Genomic DNA, 19,270 nt, shown 5'->3' with positions numbered 1-19,270 from the left:
TAAAAAATAAATAAATTTCAATCCACCTCCCCAATATAAGGTCATTTTGGAACTTTATTATAGGCCACACTTTCATAAAAATATATATAACATGGTGAAGGACATAAAAATATCACAGTACAATATCATGGGTTTAAAATCAAAACACTCTTCCCAGTCTGAGTTGAGAGCAAATTTTGAAGCACCTGTTCTCGGAAGCAGGTTTAATATGAGTTTGCAGGCTTATGTGTAATAATAAAGCTACTTTTAGGATTATGTTTATTTGCAGGTTTTATAAACTCTAATAAAAGCCACCCCAAAAACATTGCTTCCATGCCTGCCCACCTAATTAAAAACATTAATAAAGGGCTCCGGCCCTTTAAAAAGCTGAACTCGACGGCACTGCTGCTTCGCTCCCTCCTCCACAGTGGCTGCAGGCAGTGAGGCTGCGAGGAAGGGAGCTCGACGGGAGAGGAGAGGACGGCGCCGGGCAACATGACGATGATTTTGGGCTACTGGGACATCCGAGGGGTGAGTTCTTTGCGCAGAAAGGGAGGGAGACCCGAAGAGGCGCACCCCCTCCCCGTCATAGCTGCCAAGTTATCCCTTTTTTAAGGGAAATTCCCTTATGCTGAATAGGCTTCCTTGTGAGAAAAGGGAAAACTTGGCAGCTATGCTCCCCGTCCGCCTGTTGAGTCTGGGGTTCCTGCCTCGCTTTGCAGAGCCTTCCGAGGCACTCGCTGTTCCCACGGAGGGAGTCGCGCCTGCGGGTGCCCCCTGCGCAAACCGGCGCCGTCCAGGGGCCGCGGGCCCAAAGCCAGCCGTTGTTTAAGCCCTGGTTGGAGAAACCTGGTGCCATTGTGTGCCCCCGAGGACGAGTGGTTTCTAAGGCGAGGAGGAAGAAGTCCCTCGGGGACCTTTCCTCGAAGGAGCCCGGGTCCCTGCTGGTCGCGCTGAGGAAGTGCGCTGCCGTCGAGGCGCTTTGCTGGAGATCCCCAGCTGATCCCTCGGGCCAGCGGCTGGGGAAAGGCGGACGGAGTACGCGGGGGCTTTTATCAGGCTGCTGCTCCACGTGTCTGCTTCTAACTATATGGGAGTTGACGGCTTTACCCATTTACACAGAGCTCCCTTCCTTTGTTCTCCTGACACCTCACCCAGTGCCAGATTTAGGTATAAGCTAAACAAACTATAGTTTACCCCCCCCCCCCAAAAAAAATTAAAGGAAAAAAAACTGGATGTACATTTCCAAAATATAAGATAAAAAAACAAATTAAATAAAACCTACATACAGCAACAGCGTTTTGTGTTGTGTAGGCTCCTATGATGTAAGTAATGGGCCCTGCCAGCTAGCCTGCTCCCTGGTTTGCTCATTTCTATGTATAGGGTGCCTACATTCTGCATGGACTGGTTGCATGGCAACATGTGCAAATGGCTTTAGATACCTATTAGGTCTATAAATTACCATATAGCATATATTCAACACAAAAAACAGCGGCAATTTGTTGTTGACAAAGGACAGCTGGACATAGAAAGGGCCCCATTACCTTCAGTAGCTTAGGGCCTTGTCAAACCTAAATCCGGCCCTGACCTCTCCAGGAGACAAATAACCAGCACAAGGCCACAGTTTCTAAACTTTGGGTGACAAGCTGCAGTTAATCAAAATGAGAAAGGAAAGCTTTTGATCTTGTTCCTATGCTTGAAAAAGTACACCCAGCACCCAAACCTTGATGGTAGGCTCATTTCTGTCACCAAAAACCGTGGTTTCCTGTCATGTCTGATCACAGCCACTGAGATGAAACGGGTTTCAGTGGTGCCAGGTGCTATTGGACAGGAACCTTCAGTTGCAAGCAGGGCCGGCTCTAGGTAGACCCCCGGTGGCGCCGGGCTGGTAGGCAGGGGCGCGGACACCATGCTGCGCCCTGCGAGGGCGGGGGCGCCGGAGCGATCTCCGCCCCTCAGCGCCAGGGCGGCCGACCTGCTCGAGACTGCCCTGGTTGCAAGCACCTGCTATCTTCATCTGTGAAATTTCAGAAGGATGCCAACATCTTTTGCCTTGGGTCATTGCTAGTCTGGAGCAGATATAGTTTGCTGGCTTTTCTACCAGTGGTGATTATTCTTCCACTATTCTTCCTGCAGCTTGCTGGTGCGATCCGACTCCTGCTAGAATACACAGGTACCCCATATGAGGACAAGCAGTATGTGTTTGGAGATGGTAAGGAGCTGATTCCAGAGGAGTTTCTAGTTGCATTGTCAAAGCCTAGGGACAAACAAGCAGGAAGCTATAGCCACCTTCTTCCTGCCATGCGTGTGAGCTTCCCAGAGCCATTTGATTGGTCACTGCTGGAAGCAAAATGGCATTTGGTTTCCTGACTTGGTAAGGCAGCTTTGGAGTCCCATTGATTAAATGTAGCTGTTAATTGACATAGAGGTTCACTGTAGCTTCTAAGGTATAAGTATTTTAAACACGGGAATTGCCTGTCTTAAAGGCATGGGTGAGCTGTTACTTACAATGTTCCTCTTGTAAGGGGGAGGAAGAGGCAGAGGAAAGGAGAAACTTGATTCTTTCACACAACGAAAGCAAGATAAAGCCCTTCTCTCTCTGGAAGGCTGCCTGTAGGTTTTCGCAGCAGCACAGAGATGAAGGAGCAAGATGCAGGTGGTAGGAGGGAGTTGGATTCAAGTCCAGAGGAGGAGGAATTGGCTGCACCTGAATCTCCAAGAAGTAGGAGGCGGAGCAAGCAATTAGAACAGAGGCGCTGCTTCTGTGCACGCGCATGGCACGATCAAGCAATTCTGCACATGCGCACAGTGAGCAGCATGCTTCTGCGCATGTGCATGCAGTGAAACCCAGAAGTATACACTTCTGGGTTTGCCGAAAGTTACGTATCCAGAGTGGTATGTAACTAGAGGGTCTACTGTACTGCATGTGTTTTGGGGTGGGGAGCTGAATCCGGCCAGTGGGTCAGATTCAGACATGCTCTCAAATGCCACTTCCACAATCATCTGATGACCCCATGCTGGCAGGTGAAGAGTTTTCCTTTGCCCACACAGGGTAGCCAATCCCAACAGGGCTTGGTGTCAGTGCCAATCAGCTGACTGGGGCTTACAGAAAGCCTTCCTTGCTAAGGACCCATACTTAGGAGCACACTTCAAAGTCCCAATTGTTTCTTTGCAGCCACATACTTACGGTACCTGCCCAACACCTAGTATCACATAGGATGCCAGGTGTAGGGCAAGTGTGATTGGAAGAAATGGCTTCATGGGCCAATTTGGGACCTTTGCTGGGCCTTATCTGGCTTGTGGGGCAGATGTTAACCACAACAGATGTATGTGGAAGAGCGATGGTAATTGGCTTTTTAAAAAGAAGTCGCTAAAACAAGTTTTTGTTATGGCTGAAATCTGGAGCTCTGAAGCTGGCCTCATAACTTCTTACACCAAATTGCTCAGCTATGATGTTTCTTCTTAAACACACTTTCCACCTGAAGCAGTGACAAGAGGGGAAATAGTTCTTTAATGCCATTATGGCTTTCCCCTTCCAAAACAGTGGCTAAGCCCTCATATCCTGTTCCACCTCCTGCCGCCTTGATACAGAGAACCTCTTTGAACCTTTGCTACTTATCACTGACCTTGCTCACAATACAGAAATCATGTGCATATCTCTTGACCAACAATGAATCCCTTCAGCAGTTAGGATTCTTGTCAGTTGCTTTGGTTTTTTGCTCAGTGTCTTTGAATCATCTAGCTGTGGGAATTGTGGAGAGCAGAGAAAACAAAATATCCAAGAACATTTGGAAATAGATGGAGCTTTTTAAAAGAAGTAGCTTGTGCTTTTTATGTGACTTTCAAGAAAGAGTAGGATTAAATCCCAGCACAGCTGCTGCCTCTGATCTTCAGTAGTCAACCAAAGGCAGCCCAGAAGTTCTGGTGACCACTTAGTGCAAGCCTCCTGCTCAATCTGGTCAGACCTTCATCTGGCCAAAAATGTGGTTACGTTCTCATGAAACAATGCACACTGAAGATCACTTAAGAGTGGCGTAGTGTTTCTGAGTATGCCTTCTGGCTTTCATACATGCCAAATGTCTTGGTGGACCTCAATGATTTTAGGGTTTCTATGTGTGTTTTATGTAGGCCGTGTAAAATGTTTAGTGATGGAGTTGAAATGGAACAGATAATCTCTTGCTGTATCTACTTCTAGATGCAATTGCCTCTTTAAAATTATGGGTTGTACTTTGGACAGTGGCCGATGTGTTTCTACAGCTAGAATAACCTTCCCCAACCTGGCACTCTGGCTGTTGTGGACTATTGCTCCCAGCGTGAGACTGCTAGGATTCACGTCTGATAACCCCCTTAGGAATGGAGCCAAAAACGCAAGAGAAGCTGGGAATGAAGGAGAAAACAAGCTTGGCAGGTGTTGAAGTGAGAGCAGACTTGTCATGGACTTACTTTTCATATGTGTATTTACAGCTCCTGATTTTGACACAAGTCAGTGGACTAATGTGAAGGAGACGCTGGGCTTGGACTTCCCAAATGTATGTAGCAACTGTAGGGGAAAAACAGCAACATGTCGCTGTGCATTGATGGGGATGGTGGGGTCTTTCTCCTGCTGCTGCTTCTTTGAGATGAGTGAGAGCAATCAGGCCAAAGTCCTGGTCTCTTTCTCATCTGGCTCTGCTTCACTGTCTACTACTTCAAGTACAGGTCACAGCTCAGTGGAAAATGAAGACAGGTGTGTGAGCAGAATCTAAAGCAGGGGATTGGCTGGAGGTTGAGATTTGCAGTGCATCCCTGGCTTCTTGCTAGAGCAAAGGCTGGTAGGAAGCCAGAGGCCAGGGCCTTTCAAGTGTGCCTGGGGGAGAAGCCAGGCCCTGTAAATTCCACAACTAAACTCTCACACACAACTCTCAAGTGCAGTGTTTCCCAATTGGTGGTGGGAAATTCTGTGCAAAATTGCCACGTCAATCCTTGAGTAGCCCTAAATAATTATACTAGAGCTTTGATGCAAAAACTAACACCCAACAGTGTGTTTTCTCCTGAAGCCATTTCAGTTTAGACAGTGTTTCTGCTGGTACTGTTCATCTTATGTCAATGGGAAGTTGTCCAGCAAGGATGATAGGACGATGAAGTGTTCTGGGTCTTCTGCACTGGCGCCATTAACCTTCCCTATCCTTTCCTTAGCTCCCTTATCTAATCAATGGTAAGACGAAGATCACACAAAGCAATGCCATCATGAGATACATTGCACGCAAGCACAAGATGTGTGAGTCTTTTTGGCACTAGTGTTTGTTTGGATGCCGGCTTAAAATTAACCGATTAACTGATTGATAATATTCTTGTCAAATAGTTGCTTAGAGGTGCTCTCTTACCTTCTGTGTATGTTGTGTTTCTACAGGTGGTGAGAGTGAAGAAGAAATGATTGGAATGGATATCCTTGAAAACCAGCTCATGGATGTCAGAATGGCCTTTGCAAGAGTTTGCTACAGTCCAGATTTTGTGAGTTTGGTGGTTTGAATCCTCCTTCCAAGTTGGCAATCCAGCAGATGACGAGAATGATTTGGGGATCAATTTGGAGTGAGTGGGTCGAAAAATAGCACTTATGTAAGACTTAACAAATTCTTTCTGCTCTTTGAGGGCTAGGAGAGGAACAAAAGACCATTAGAATTAGAGAGAGAAAGAGAGTCCTATTACTGGGGAGTCAGTAGTTCAAGGTTTCACAAGAGTTGAGCTGGAAATGAATCTGTGTATGTAATAATTCAAGAACTTCTGGTTGCAGGAAAAACTGAAGCCTGAGTACCTGGAGCAGTTACCCGGGGAACTGAAGCTGCTCTCCCAGTATTTGGGGGACAGGAAGTGGTTTGCAGGAAAGAAGGTACACGTGCTATGTATAATTCTATAGAAACAAAGATGTCTCTCTAGTTTTACGGATCCATTTAAAATGTCTTCCTCTTTTGATTTCCTAGATCACCTATGTAGATTTCCTTGCATATGATGTCTTGGAACGGCTCTGGATGTTTGAGCCAAAATACTTTGAACAGTTCCCAAATCTGAAGGATTTCCTTGACCGCTTTGAGGTGAGATTTATGCATTGATCTCCAGTAGGAATTGTTCTTTTATCCATAGCAGAAGAAGTGAGATCCGCCAACCAATGAATATTGGCTGTTTCCCTCAGTCTGTGCCTTTCTGCATACAGTACATCTTTATTCACAACCAGTCCACAGGGTTGCACTGGCTGTCAGCCTCCTCCTCCTCTGCAGACCACACTCACTCTTTGTGTTTAAAGTGCTATGATAGCACTTTAAAGAGGCATGCCTTCTTCCAAAGAATCCTGGGAGTTGGGTGGTGTTTTTTTTGTTTTTGTTTTTGTTAAGGGTGCTTCCTGCAAGTTGCTGTCTGGCTCTAAGAGCAACTGTCCACAGATTGGTTTAGCAATCAATTCCCCTTCCCAGGTAACTCTGGGATTTCTGAACCGTATCTCTGTGAGCAGAAACTCTCAGTGCACTTACTGGACTACTGCTCCCAGAATTCTTTGAGGGATGCCATGACTCTTTAAAGGGGTATCATAGCACTTTGAATGTACAGTGTGAATGTGGCCTTAGTCTCAGTGCTGCCTTTGTGGAATTGAGATGGGAGAATAATGGTTACAAAACCAGAATCTGTTTACTGGGATCCCCCAGGATCCATTCCGAGTCTATGCTTCTATGACTTCTATGGCTCTGCTTGCCATTGGCTCTGGCTTTACCTCATGTTGGTTTCCTTTCATCCTTTCTGAGCAGTTCCACTTGGTACCAGCCTTCACAGCTTTACACATGTGCACCCCCTAGCTTATGGATATTAAATACCCTTTTTTAAATGGGGGGTGAGGTAGAGACACTGTGTATCACATAGGAGTTGTGCATTCTAACACCAGGTGTGTGTGTTTCTGCAGGGTTTTCCTGCAGAAATGTGCTTCCCCTGCCTCACCCCCTTCAGAGAGAGAGAGAGAGAGAGAGAGAGAGAGAGAGAGAGAGAGAGAGAGAGAGAGAGAGAGAGAGGAGACTGGCAAAATTGCACAAGAAGAAAAGTCTGATTCTCCAGATAATGAGAGAGTATTTGTGTGTGTGGCAGAATCCACAGAGAAACTCTGTCATGTTTTTCAAGCTATCTGCTGTTGCTGTACTGTATACCAGGCATAGAGACCTTTTTTCAGCCAAGGCCCACATTCTGTTCTGGGCAAGCTTCTGGAGGGCACTGTCAGGGCCAGAGGCAAAAGCAGCTGAGCAATTGCTGTAAGTTTTATTTTTTTACCATAGTCTCATTTCTATATGCACTCTGACACTCATCTCTATCCTCCATCTAAGGAAGTGAGAGGCATTCTCAGAGTTCAGGGACACATGATAGCCGGGCAAAAACACATAAGAAGAGTGCAAGCATGTCCTGAGTGCAAAGCATTTTGGGTCTTTAGCAGATGTGGTGCTGGGGTGCAAATATCTGCCCAGCACCCCCAAATTACCATGGATAGTAACTGCCAGCCATCAGGGGGCGCAACTCTCCCCCATGCCGCTGCGGGGGAGCGATCCCCGCAGAGGCTTGGGAGTGAAGTTGCGCCCCTCCCAAGCCTCTGCGGGAGGAGAGTGCAGCTTCCCTCCCAAGCATCCTTGGGCGGAGAGCGATCCCCGCAGAGGTTGGGAGGGAAGCTGCGTGCACGCCATGGTTGGCGGGGTGCAGCTGGCGGGCATGCAGGGAAAGGGGAGGCTGCCAGCAAAGCCGTGCAGCTCCCCCACTTGCTGGAGCGCCCCTGAGAGGCTGGCACCCTGGTGCAATGCACCAGTAAGCCCCATGGGAAAGACGGCTCTGGGTCCTAGACAACTGTTTTCAGGTTTCCTCCAGAGTCTGGTTGAGACTCTTGCTATGTGTGATGCTGTTGCTGTTTAATGACTCTCTCCTGCAGGCTTTGGAGAAGATTTCTGCCTACATGAAATCTGGCCGTTTCCTGAAGACTCCCATTTTTGTGAAATATGCCAGGTGGGGCAATAAAAAATAAAAGAGGAGAATGTGGACCTTAAAGCTTCTGTAGATGAGTGTTGGAATCAGGGATGGCCCTTGAATGATTCACCATCCCTTCATGCTTTTAAACATGTATGTTATGTTGTGACTCTTAATCAAGGTTGTCGTTGTGATAAAAAAAGAAAAGGATACTGAAACAATTGTCCTGGCTTCTTATTCCAAGAGCTCACAGGGCACAAAACAACCTGACTGTGGGAGAGGGGGGAGGAGGAGGAGGAGGAGGAGGAGGAGGAGGAGGAGGAGGAGGAGGAGGAGGAACATTGCCCAGTGCAACTGATGTCCTTGTGCCAATGCCTGTCAGCCTGTCAACACTGTCAACGCTGGCAGGACACATGGTAGTATAAAGCCACAGGTTTCATTTGTATGATTGAGAAGTGCTAGCCTGCCTTTCCTCCCAATTAAGGCCTTTCTACATGATCCATAAAAGCGTGCACAAGTAGGGGTTTTTTTTTAGTTCTTTCCGTAATCTTTCAACAGTTAACTTTTCAATAAAGGTGTGTGGTAGAAGAGATGAGACACTGCAGTGTGTGTGTGTGAATTGTTGGAATAGTAGCTTTCAATTAATAATAATCATCTATACCCTGCACATCTGGCTGGGTTTCCCCACATGATAAAAGATCAAACATTAAAAACTTCCCTAAACAGGGCTGCTTTCAGATGTCTTCTAAAAGTTAGATTGTTGCTTATTTCTTTGACATCTGATGAAAGGGCGTTAGACAAGGTGGGTGCCACTACTGAGAAGGCCCTCTGTCTAATACTGTGTTGCAGAGAAAAAAAGCCACTTAAGGGGTTAATTCCCTGAGGTACTTTTTCAAACTTAATTGTAAGAATGTCCAAAGTCCTCTCTCCTGAAACCTGGCTCCAGCCTACAGCATCTGGCTGCTCTCCAGCTTCTCTCTCCCGGGAGATGTCTGTATCAATTTGGACTGTAGTCTGATGCCCAATTAAGTAATAAGTAAGTGGGCATTACATGGGACACTGGTGGCGCTGTGGTCTAAACCACTGAGCCTAGGGCTTACCGATCAGAAGGTTGGTGGTTCGAATCCCCGCGATGGGGTGAACTGAGCTCCCGTTGCTTGGTCCCAGCTCCTGCCAACCTAGCAGTTCGAAAGCACTGCAAAGTGCAAGTAGATAAATAGGTACCGCTTCGGTGGGCAGGTAAACGGCATTTCCGTGCGCTGCTCTGGTTCGCCAGAAGCGGCTTTGTCATGCTGGCCACATGACCTGGAAGCTGTACTCCGACTCCCTTGGCCAATAATGTGAGATGAGCGCCGCAACCCCAGCGTCGTCTGCGACTGGACCTAACCGGGCATTAGGCTGCAGCCGAAGTTGTTACTGTGGATTGAACTCAGTGGGATTTACTTCTCAGCAGACATGGACAGGGCTGAGTGGTTAAGAAATTTCCAAAAGCTTCACGAATGCTTCTCACTTGACCGTGTTTCTTTTTAATGACCTTTCCTCGCTCGCAACAGAAAGATCACAGTACAACTCTATTAAATAAAGCTTCACAAAACTTAACATGACAACTACTGTATAAGAAGGTGGTGTAGGACGTAAAAAACACGATGCTACATTAACATCGGGTTAGAAAGCAAAACATTTCCCCACTCCTTTTTCAGTGCTAATTGTACTATTGGGACTGACCGTAGTGGGACAGTGCTGTTCTCCGTGGCAGGTTTAAGGTGCAATAAAGCCAGTTTTAGGATTATGTGTATTTGCAGTTTTCATAAACTGTAATAAAAGCCGTTCCTAAAACGTTGCTTCCAGTCCCCGCCCACCTAATTAAAAGTAAGAATAATCGGCGCTGGCCCTTTAAAGAGCTGAACTCGACGCGCCTCGGCGGCTGCTTCTTGAGTCCCTCCTCCAAGGTGGCTGCTGGCATCGAGGCTGAGAGAAAGGGAGCTCGACCGGCAACATGACGATGATTTTGGGCTACTGGGACATCCGAGGGGTGAGTTCCTTGTGCAGAAAGCGAGGAAGAGGTGTGTCCCCCCCCCCGCCTGCTGAGTCTGCTCTGCAGAGCCTTCCGAGGCTCTCGTTGCTCCCGCGGGGGGAGTGGCGCCCGTGGGTCGCCCCTGCGCAAGTCGGCGCCGTCCAGGCTTACAGGGGGGCCTTTGGGTGCGCTCTTGGCCCCGTGGCTTCTAAGGCCGAGGAGGCAGAAGTTCCCCAGAGGAGCTCGAGCGACCGTCCCGCCTCCTGTGCGCGCCCGGATCCGGGTAGGTCGCGCTTGGGAAGCGGCGCTGCCCTGGAGGTCCCCAGCTGATCTCCCAGGGCAGCGGCTGGGGCAAGGCGGACGGAGCTCGGCAGAGGCGCGGGGCCTTTTGTCTGGCTGCTCCACGTGTCTGCTGCCCCTGCAAAAGGCCGGCAGTTCCTGCGAGACTGTTTGAGGTGCCACCCCCCGCCCCGGGCCTTCGCGTCGCCTCGTTTTTCGCGCGAGTGGAGCTCGATGGGGCGCCCGCGGCGGAGGCTCGTTGGACTAGCGGTTCCCGCCTGCCGAGCTCTGCTTCGTCCACGCCTACCTTGCCTGCGTGTTGTGCTGCTAGGACTCTGCAGCCCTGTGCACGTGGAAGGCGCGGTGGCGATTAGCTGGAGGGAGGAATACCGCCGAATAACTGTTGCAGAAAATCACGGGTGGGCGGGGGATGGAGAGGGCTCTGGGGCTCAAATCCCTCTTGCGGGTTTCCCACAGGCATCTAGGGGTCCCCTAGTGCAAATTATATTCATTTTCCTTCTGACACAGCCTCCCGGTTCTCACTCGAGGTCAAACTCTCAGTTCACCCCCAAATGTCTCACCAGGAGAAGAGTTCATGGAAGCAGCGGATATCGCCCTAGTAGTCTCTCCCTCTAGACTTGCTTTTTACGGTTGGGCCTAAGGTGGATGGTACTTGCTGGCGTGCCCACAGCTGTGTCCCCTTCAGCTGCATTCCCCATTCCCATTTCCAGGTATAGCAGGTTTGTTGAGTTTTTCAGGGGGCCCAGAGGATGAGGAAAGCCCCCCCCTTCACACACAGCTCTTTCTTCACCCTCTCCTCCTCCATCTTAGATGCTGGCTGCTGCTGCACGCACCCATGCCTTTTTATTGTTCTTTCCTGTTTTCCAGCTTGCCCACAGCATCCGCTTGCTACTGGCGTACACAGACACCCCCTTTGAAGATAAGTTTTACAGCTGTGGAGAAGGTGCGTATTGCTAAACTTAGAATGCACCGCGCTCCTCTTACTCAGAGTACTAAACATTTTTTAAAAAAAGTTGTTGCTTTATTAATAATTTCCTGGTGGGGCATACACAGTTTGCCTTTGGGCATTCTGAACAAGCGTTGGTAGGGAAAGTGTTTCGCTTGTGCTTATGTCAGCCAGTTATTTGAAATGCCCAGAGCTGCATTTTTGCAACTATGTTAAACTTAAGTACTACAATCTGAAGGTTTGTCAAGTTGCTGTAAGGCTCTGTGTGTGTTGATTAAGGGCTTGTAACACTCACACAACTGTTGAAGGGAAATATAGTATATCAGTTTGCTTACTGTTATGTAATTGTTATATAATGTTTATATATGTCGCATTACACACCACCATATATTTCTATCTGGCTACCGGGTGTTGTTTGGAGGAATACTGTATTCCTAGAACTGTGTGTGTGGTGAGTCTCTTCAAGAGTAAAAAGGGGGCAGAATTAATCTAACTAAATCTTGGCTCTCCCCCACCCCAGTGTGGATATCTGCGATTTGGTTTCTGCGGTCTGTACTTGCCCTAACAAGCAATAGGAGACTAAATGATTCAAATTCTACTTATTGCCGCAACATTGGAATAATCGTGGTGCGTAGAATGGAGGCACATACCATGAATGCAAAGGTGTATTAGAGGCTCCTGTTCCCAAACAGTCACAATGAGCTTTTCAGGGTGATAGTAAAAATAGATTTTGTCTTGAGTGCTATATTGCTCGCTCACTCTGGTGCCTTAAGCTTAATCCCTTGCATTTGTGTGTGTTTGCACATGAGAGAGTGATAGAGAGCACAGGGAGAGCATAATTGCAGTGGCTTTTTCCTCTGCAAGTTTCCCTTAAGAGAAGGATGGATGAATATTCCAACAGTAGCTTTGCACAGTATGGGAGCATGCAACCACCAAGGGGCATGTGGTATTTAGAAATGATTTCAGTACCCCAAATCTTTGGGGCACATGGCATCTTTGTGTTTGTTTCAGGATTAAGATGAGCTCATGCACTAGAGTGCAGTCTACGCGCCACTCAATTGGTCCACATTTCCTGCTTGTCTTAGTGGATGGTGATGGGGGATATTTTGGTTATGCGCAGCTGGTGGGAAGTGGACAATGGAGAAAAAGGCAGCGGCCCTTTCCAGAGTCACTTTTTGAATCTGCTTGATTTCCTACAAAAAAGCTGTGTGCTATATTGCTAGCTCACTCTGGTGTCTTTCGCATGTTTAGAGTTTACCCTCTGTTGTAACACAGATAACAGTTAACAGCTGGTTCAAAATGTATCAGCCAGGTCTGACTTACTTGAGTTCTATTTAGAATTTGTATAACCCCTTTTTAAGCCAGCGGCAGCAGCGGCAGCCAGTTTGTTTCCAGGTCCTGTTCAAAGTGCTCAAATTAGTGTTTAAAACCTGGAATGACTTAGGCCACATTCCTTGGGTTAATTGGGAATGTTCAAGGGATGCCTAATAAAGGTTATTGATTTGATTTGAATGTTCAAGGAGAAGGGGGGAGAAGTTTACATAACTGTAAAATACTAGACATTTGAGTGCTGGGAAATGGAGATCTTATAGCAGAAACACCATCTTGAGGCAGATGTCTGCATCTGAAAATGGGCAACAGCAAGAATTGATTGTGCTTATAAACCCTGGTTGCCCAGAAAAGCCTTGAGCACAATGGAGACTTTGTCTTATAATCCGCATAGCTCAGAACTTGCTGTTTTCCTCTTAACTGCATATTCATTTTGCAAAGCGATTTCTTGAAACCTGCAGAATGCCCCACGGTTTCTTAGGATCTAGAACAGGCACCCCCAAACTGTGGCCCTCCAGATGTTTTGGCCTACAACTCCCATGATCCCTAGCTAACAGGACCAGTGGTCAGGGATGATGGGGATTGTAGTCCAAAACATCTGGAGGGCCGAAGTTCGGTGATGCCTGATCTAGAATGAAAATATAAAATCAAGCCAGAGAACTTCTCTATTTCAGAGATACTCCTCTGAATGGATCCTAGCAAGATGGACAAGTAAAGTATGGGAAAGCAATTCAGAATGCTTGCCTGAACTTGTGTCCTTGACTTGAATGGGGCTTGCTATAACTCAGCAAGGCCCAGATCTATCAGCCTCTGTAGAAAAATATCCCTCAGGATGCTCTCACCAAGCCAACTCAGAATTAAATCTTGCTGAATTGTCATTGGACTTTGTCTTAACCGCTTTCCTTGGGATTGGAACCTTAGGCACAAATTTATGGTGTGTGTATGTGTACGCGTGCATGCGTGCTTGGCATTTCTTCAATGTTGATTGCCTTGCCTGTGTGAAGGAGATTGACTGAGCAACTTTTATGTACAGGAAGTGAAAATGCTCTCTCTCTCTCTCTCTCTCTCTCTCTCTCTCTCCCAGCCCCCGACTATGACAAGAGCCAATGGTTCAATGAGAAGGAGAAGCTGAGCCTGGACTTCCCTAATGTAGGTCACTGTCTTTTTCTATCATATGACAGGTGGGAAGAGGAATGTGCCTGGGTTATCCAGAAGTTCTGGAGATTTGGTAGAGGAACGTGCCTTTCTTCCTTGTGGTACTCCTCTGGAGGGCCTTGGGTTGGGAAGCAATGGTTGAGGAATGTGTGTGAGCCACTCTGGGCGGCTTCCAACCGAATATTAAAAACAGTACAGCATCAAACATTAAAAACTTCCCTAAACAGGGCCGCCTTCAGTTGTCTTCTAAAAGTGAAATAGTTGCTTATTGCCCTGACATCTGCTGGGAGGGCATTCCACAGGGTGGGTGCCACTACCGAGAAGGCCCTCTGTCTGGTTCCCTGTAACCTCACTTCTTGAAATGAGGGAACCACCAGAAGGCCCTCGGTGCTGGATCTCAGTGTCCGGGCTGAATGATGGGGGTGGAGACGCTCCTTCAGGTATACAGCACAGAGGCCATTTAGGGCTTTAAAGGCCAGTACCAACACTTTGGAAGCACAAAGCTTAAATCTGATTTGTCTTTAAGCTGATCATTCTTTGCTTACTTTCCAGCTTCCTTACCTAATTGATGGCAAGAACAAGCTTACACAGAGTAATGCCATTCTCCGGTACATTGCGCGCAAACATAAGCTCTGTGAGTAGAATTGAGTTCTTTGGGGGACCTGGGCTGGCTGATTGGGACCGGCTTCTTTTTGTCTGTCTGGGATTTCTCATTGTTGTGTGTTGTCTCCAGGTGGAGAAACAGAGGAGGAGATGGTCAGAGTGGATATGCTGGAGAATCAGGTGATGGATTTCCGCATGAGCCTCGTGATGGTCGTGTACAATCCTGATTTCGTGAGTTCACCTGCCTCTGTTGCTCACAGCTGCTGTTGCATTGTGGGGCTGGTGGGATTTTTATAGGACAGGGGTTGTCAACTCAGTGCCTGCAGATGCCCTAGGCCTAGTGCTTGCAAAAGCTCTCAATGGTGCTGCCCCGGAATCTGAGCTTCCTAGAAAACAAAATGTAAGTCTCTAGCCCTCCTAGATGGGGCAAAATGTGCAGGTACTTTCTAAGCAATGTCTGTGAAATTATTATTATTGATTAAATTTATATACCACTCTTCATCTGAAGATCTTAGGGCGATACACAAGATAAAAATGCATAAAAGCACAAAATAGTTAAAACAATAACAAAACAATAACCCCACCCACAAACACCGTTAAAATGCTGTAGAATATTAGCCAAATGCCTGGTTGAAGAGGAACATTTTCACCTGGTGCCTAAAAATATATAATGAAGGTGCCAGGCAAGCCTCCCTGGGGAGAGCATTCCACAAGTGAGAAGCCACTGTAGAAAGAGCCCATTCTTGCATTGTTACCCTCTGGACCTCTTGAGGAGGAGGCAAGCATTGGCAGAGGAAGAGGAGTGCAGGGTGAGCGCACCGCCCCCAGCAGTGTGATCCCAGTGGCGTGCCATCACGGCTGCCACCTGCCCATGCTGGGTGCCACGCCCCACAGACGGCACGCCACACCCCACAGAACGTGCCCCAGCCCCACCCTCACCTGCTGTCCACACCCCCGGTGCTGGAGCATAAAGCTTCGCCACTGGAGGCAAGCAAAGAAGGGCCTCAGATGATGATCAGAGTCTGGGTTGGTTTATATGGGGAGAGGCGGTCCTTCAGGTATTGCGGTCCTGCGAGTGAGTGTCGTGTGATGACCTTGTATATTTTTCCTGGTGCTGGGAAGTGCTCCTTGTTGTTAGCCTCAGTGTATCTCTCTGTGTAAAATCAATATTGTGAGATCCCACAATTGGGACTGGCAGGAGGTGGTTGATTTCTAATGAAAGCTTAAGCTTGTTGTGGGTGGCCTTCTCTAATTTAGTGTGTTATGCCATGCCCCCATTGCAGCCATTTTGTGACTGGTGTCCCCAGCAGTCCCTCAAAATTCAAAATGTGCCCACTGTTCCAAAAAGGTGATCGGTCCCTGTTATAGGCTATCTGCAAAAGGAGAGTGTGTCACACTGTATAGAGTGAGCAATGTTCCTTTCCCCAAATGCATGAAAGTGACAGAAGCATGTGACTCTTCCAAGATCTTGAGCTCTTTTTGGACTACAACTCCCATGTTGCCCCGCTAGCAGGACCCCAGTGGTCAGGCATGATTGGCAATTGTAGTCTCCAACAGCTGGAGACCCACATTTGGGAAGCACTGGTCCAGATCATATTTCTAGAAACCTTGCTAGAGATGGGACGTGTGTGCATGTATGTGCATTTGTGTGGGATTCACACTTCGCAAGCATTTTCTGCAGGAAACACCTAGGTACACAAAGCAACAGTGTTTGCTATGTAAAATGTGAATTTGCTCACAGAACAGCATGTTTAAATTTCTCCTGTTTACGGCGATTGATAGAGTTTGGCTTGAGGAAAGTGAAAAAAATCTCCATAAGGCGGCTCTTCTAGGTCATGCCTTAATAACTTCTTATTTTCCTGCCATATTACTCCTTGAAGGCAAGATGCCATCCTGCCTTGCTCTCTGATAATTCTTGCCTTGACAGCGTCAAATTCATAGGTTGTTGGATACTTTAGCTGAGAACATGGATCAAATCTCTCCCCCACCCCCCGCTTGTTTTGCAGGAGAAACTAAAACCTGGGTACTTGGAGCAACTGCCAGGAAAGCTGAAATTGTTCTCAAAGTTCCTGGGGGACAGAAAGTGGTTTGCTGGGGACAAGGTATGTGCAAGTCCACCTAGAGGCATTTGAAGGCAAACCTGCTCCCTTTGGGTGTCTCACTTTTGAGTCTCTTTCCAGATCACCTTTGTTGACTTCCTCATGTATGATGTCCTTGACCAAAACCGCATGTTTGAACCCAAGTGCCTTGATGAGTTCAAGAACCTTCAGGATTTTGTCTCCCGTTTTGAGGTTAGTGTTGTCTTCCCAAAACGTGCTTGCTTGCAGGTCTTTGCCTGCATCTTGTGACTTGGTTCATTAGCTTCTGGCAAGAAGCCACAAACTGATTGACTACAAAGTTCCAAACTGGCGAGAGCAACTGTCCAAGTTGGCACAAACAGGAATTTGCAAGAAACATTTGTCTGTTTCCTTTTTTTGCACATAAAGGCCAGGGTTCTGAAACGTGCTTTGCTTCAGAGGGATATGGTGGCAATTTCCCACCCATCCATTGTGACTGGTAGCAAGGCAGTGGGTGCTAGCAATTAATTGGCTCTGTTGAAAGGTCTTGACTGACATCTTTGTGGGGTATGAGAGAGAGTTGATGTTGCAGATACAGCGGGAGCTCCTTCCTGCATGAAGTGATAGGCTGCTCCAGAAGCCTCCTGGAGTGTCTTATTTTGTATCAGATGGCTTAGCCCAGAGATACAGATGCTTCCTGGTCAAATTGTGAGTGGAGTTCCTCAGCACTGGCACAGCAACACAGCTGGGTCATGTTGAGCTTAGTAGGTGAACACTTTGACTGCTGCTGTTTTACACATGTAGCTTTTGAAATGCACAGGGGGACGTTTCTCAGTGTTTTTGTACATAGCGGTTTGCGGTTGTACACACCTTTGCACCATAGCATCGTGTCAAGGGGCAGCTGCTATCGGTGTTGTCTGTACACACGGTTGGGCCTGTCTTCAAACTACTGTGCAATGGTTTCCCTATTCTCCTCTCCTCAACAAGAAGAGACAAATAATATTCTGCTTCCTATTTTGCCAATCTCCTTCAGAGACGAGATAAACACGTTGAAGGAGAATGGCATGCACCTACAGTATCAGTAAGGCAGCCCTAGCAGGAGATGACCTGAGAAAGTGCTCTCTGGGTATACATGTACACACATAGAAATGTGCTTGAGAAGTGCATTCTCAGCACAAAGCTGGTTATAACCATCCAGCAGAATGTGCATTAGATTGTCAAACAATGTAGGATAGGGACAACATGGGGATTATATTGTGTGTAATTATTATTATTATTATTATTATTATTATTATTATTATTATTACCCCGCCCATCTGGCTGGGTTTCCCCAGCCACTCTGGGTGGCTCACAGCACATATCAGAACCTACTAAAACATTAAAAACTTTCCTAAAAAAGGCTGCCTTCTGATCATAGCTGTCAACTTTTCCCTTTTTTATGGGAAATTCCCTTATTCCGAATAGGATTCCTCGTGAGAAAAGGGGAAAGTTGACAGCTATGCTTCTGATGTCTTCGAAAAGTCAGATAGTTGTTTATTTCCTTGACATCTGGTGTTCCACCGGGAGAGCACCACTACCGAAAAGGCCCTCTGCCTGGTTCCGGGTAACTTCGCTGCTCACAGGGAGGTAACTGCCAGAAGGCCATCGGAGCCGGATCTCAGTGTCCGGGCTGAATGATGATACCTGAAGGCATGGGGCTCCTTCAGGTATACTGGAATGAGGCCGTTTAGGGCTTTAAAGGTCAGCACCAACACTTTGAATTGTGCTCGGATACGTACTGCAAGCCAATGTAGGCCTTTCAGGACCGGTGTTATGTGGTCTTGGCGGCCACTCCCTGTCACCAGTCTAGCTGCCACATTCTGGATTAGTTGTAGTTTCCGAGTCACCTTCAAAGGTAGCCCCACATAGAGCGCATTGCAGTAGTCCAAGCGACAGATAACTAGAGCATGCACCACTCTGGCGAGACAGTCTGCAGGCAGGTAGGGTCTCAGCCTGCGTACCAGATGGAGCTGATAGACAGCTGCCCTGGACACAGAATTGACCTGCACCTCCATGGACAGCTGTGAGTCCAAAATGACAGTACCTCCCCCCCCCCAAGATGCCCACATCCAGCATTAAGCGCGCACATTACCACACAGGGTGTACACACTTAAAATATGTTGTTAAAAACCATGCTGCCATGAGTCACATAGCTTTTGCATATGGTGGCTGAACGTGAGTAGAACTAGGAACTAAGGTAAGCCAACCAACCATGAAGAATTGTGTGGTAGCCAATGCTATTTCTACCCAGACTAGGCCCACTGAAGTTGGTGGGCATGACTGACTTGGGCTTATTAAATTCAGTGGGTCGTCTCTGAGTAGAACTAGCATAGGATATAACCTGTGGCCTTCATTTGTCATTAAAGAAACGTTAAAGGGACTTTAAAAAATAAAAATGCAGACTTGCCATTTTGGCATGAGCAAAGCCAGTCCCAGTTGGGAGCACTGTCAGTTTTCCTAAGGCTTTCTTTTGTCTTACTGAGGTGGAGTCTTTCACCCACATCCTTTCCTAAAAAGATTCTTTTTCTGCGCCTCCAGGCCCTGGAGAAGATTGCTGCCTACATGAAATCCAGCCGCTTTATGAAGACTCCCATTAATAACAAGATGGCTAAATGGTGTAACAAGAAAGAGTAGATGAAGAATAAAAAATTCCTTGCTGCTGCTGCTAGACAAGAAGACTTCTTTTTGCCTTGAGTAGAGCTGATTGGATTGACTAAAGGCTGCCCCCCCACCCCTGAATGTAGTACTCTTTCTATAGAATTGTTGGAAACTATTCTGTATTTTTAAAGCTGTAGTAGCCAATAAAGCATGATATTGTTGTTGTGTTGAATGTGTCATCATATCTTGTTGGCCATTAATGTGCTGCTTTTATCTTGTTGTTCCGAGTGG

The 19,270-nt window shown here is 47.2% G+C and overlaps 2 protein-coding genes across 3 annotated transcripts; both read left to right on the top strand.

Annotated features, from left to right (window-relative positions):
• Positions 1-353: 353 nt before the first annotated feature.
• LOC118088607 (glutathione S-transferase Mu 1) lies at positions 354-8,156 on the top strand. Of its 2 annotated transcripts, XM_035122455.3 has the most exons (8): positions 354-510; positions 2,116-2,191; positions 4,444-4,508; positions 5,155-5,236; positions 5,369-5,469; positions 5,750-5,845; positions 5,937-6,047; positions 7,904-8,156. In XM_035122455.3, the coding sequence occupies exons 1-8, from the start codon at positions 475-477 to the stop codon at positions 7,994-7,996; spliced, it is 660 nt and encodes a 219-aa protein (XP_034978346.1). In that variant the 5' UTR covers positions 354-474; the 3' UTR covers positions 7,997-8,156. The 2 variants fall into 2 exon arrangements, with proteins under 2 accessions (XP_034978346.1, XP_034978347.1); XM_035122456.3 differs by lacking the exons at positions 354-510; positions 2,116-2,191; positions 4,444-4,508 and adding an exon at positions 4,216-4,395.
• Positions 8,157-9,876: 1,720 nt separating this feature from the next.
• On the top strand, positions 9,877-19,211 carry LOC148685064 (glutathione S-transferase Mu 1-like). Its single transcript, XM_035122779.3, has 8 exons — positions 9,877-9,970; positions 11,120-11,195; positions 13,612-13,676; positions 14,235-14,316; positions 14,416-14,516; positions 16,292-16,387; positions 16,466-16,576; positions 18,920-19,211. Exons 1-8 carry the CDS (start codon positions 9,935-9,937, stop codon positions 19,013-19,015), a joined length of 663 nt encoding a protein of 220 aa, XP_034978670.1. The 5' UTR covers positions 9,877-9,934; the 3' UTR covers positions 19,016-19,211.
• Positions 19,212-19,270: the final 59 nt, after the last annotated feature.

Source organism: Zootoca vivipara, chromosome 7 (genome assembly GCF_965207765.1).
Source record: "Zootoca vivipara chromosome 7, rZooViv2.hap1.1, whole genome shotgun sequence".
NCBI lineage: Eukaryota > Metazoa > Chordata > Lepidosauria > Squamata > Lacertidae > Zootoca > Zootoca vivipara.
Note: the sequence above shows the minus strand (reverse complement) of the source record. Positions and strands in the feature narration are given on the sequence as shown.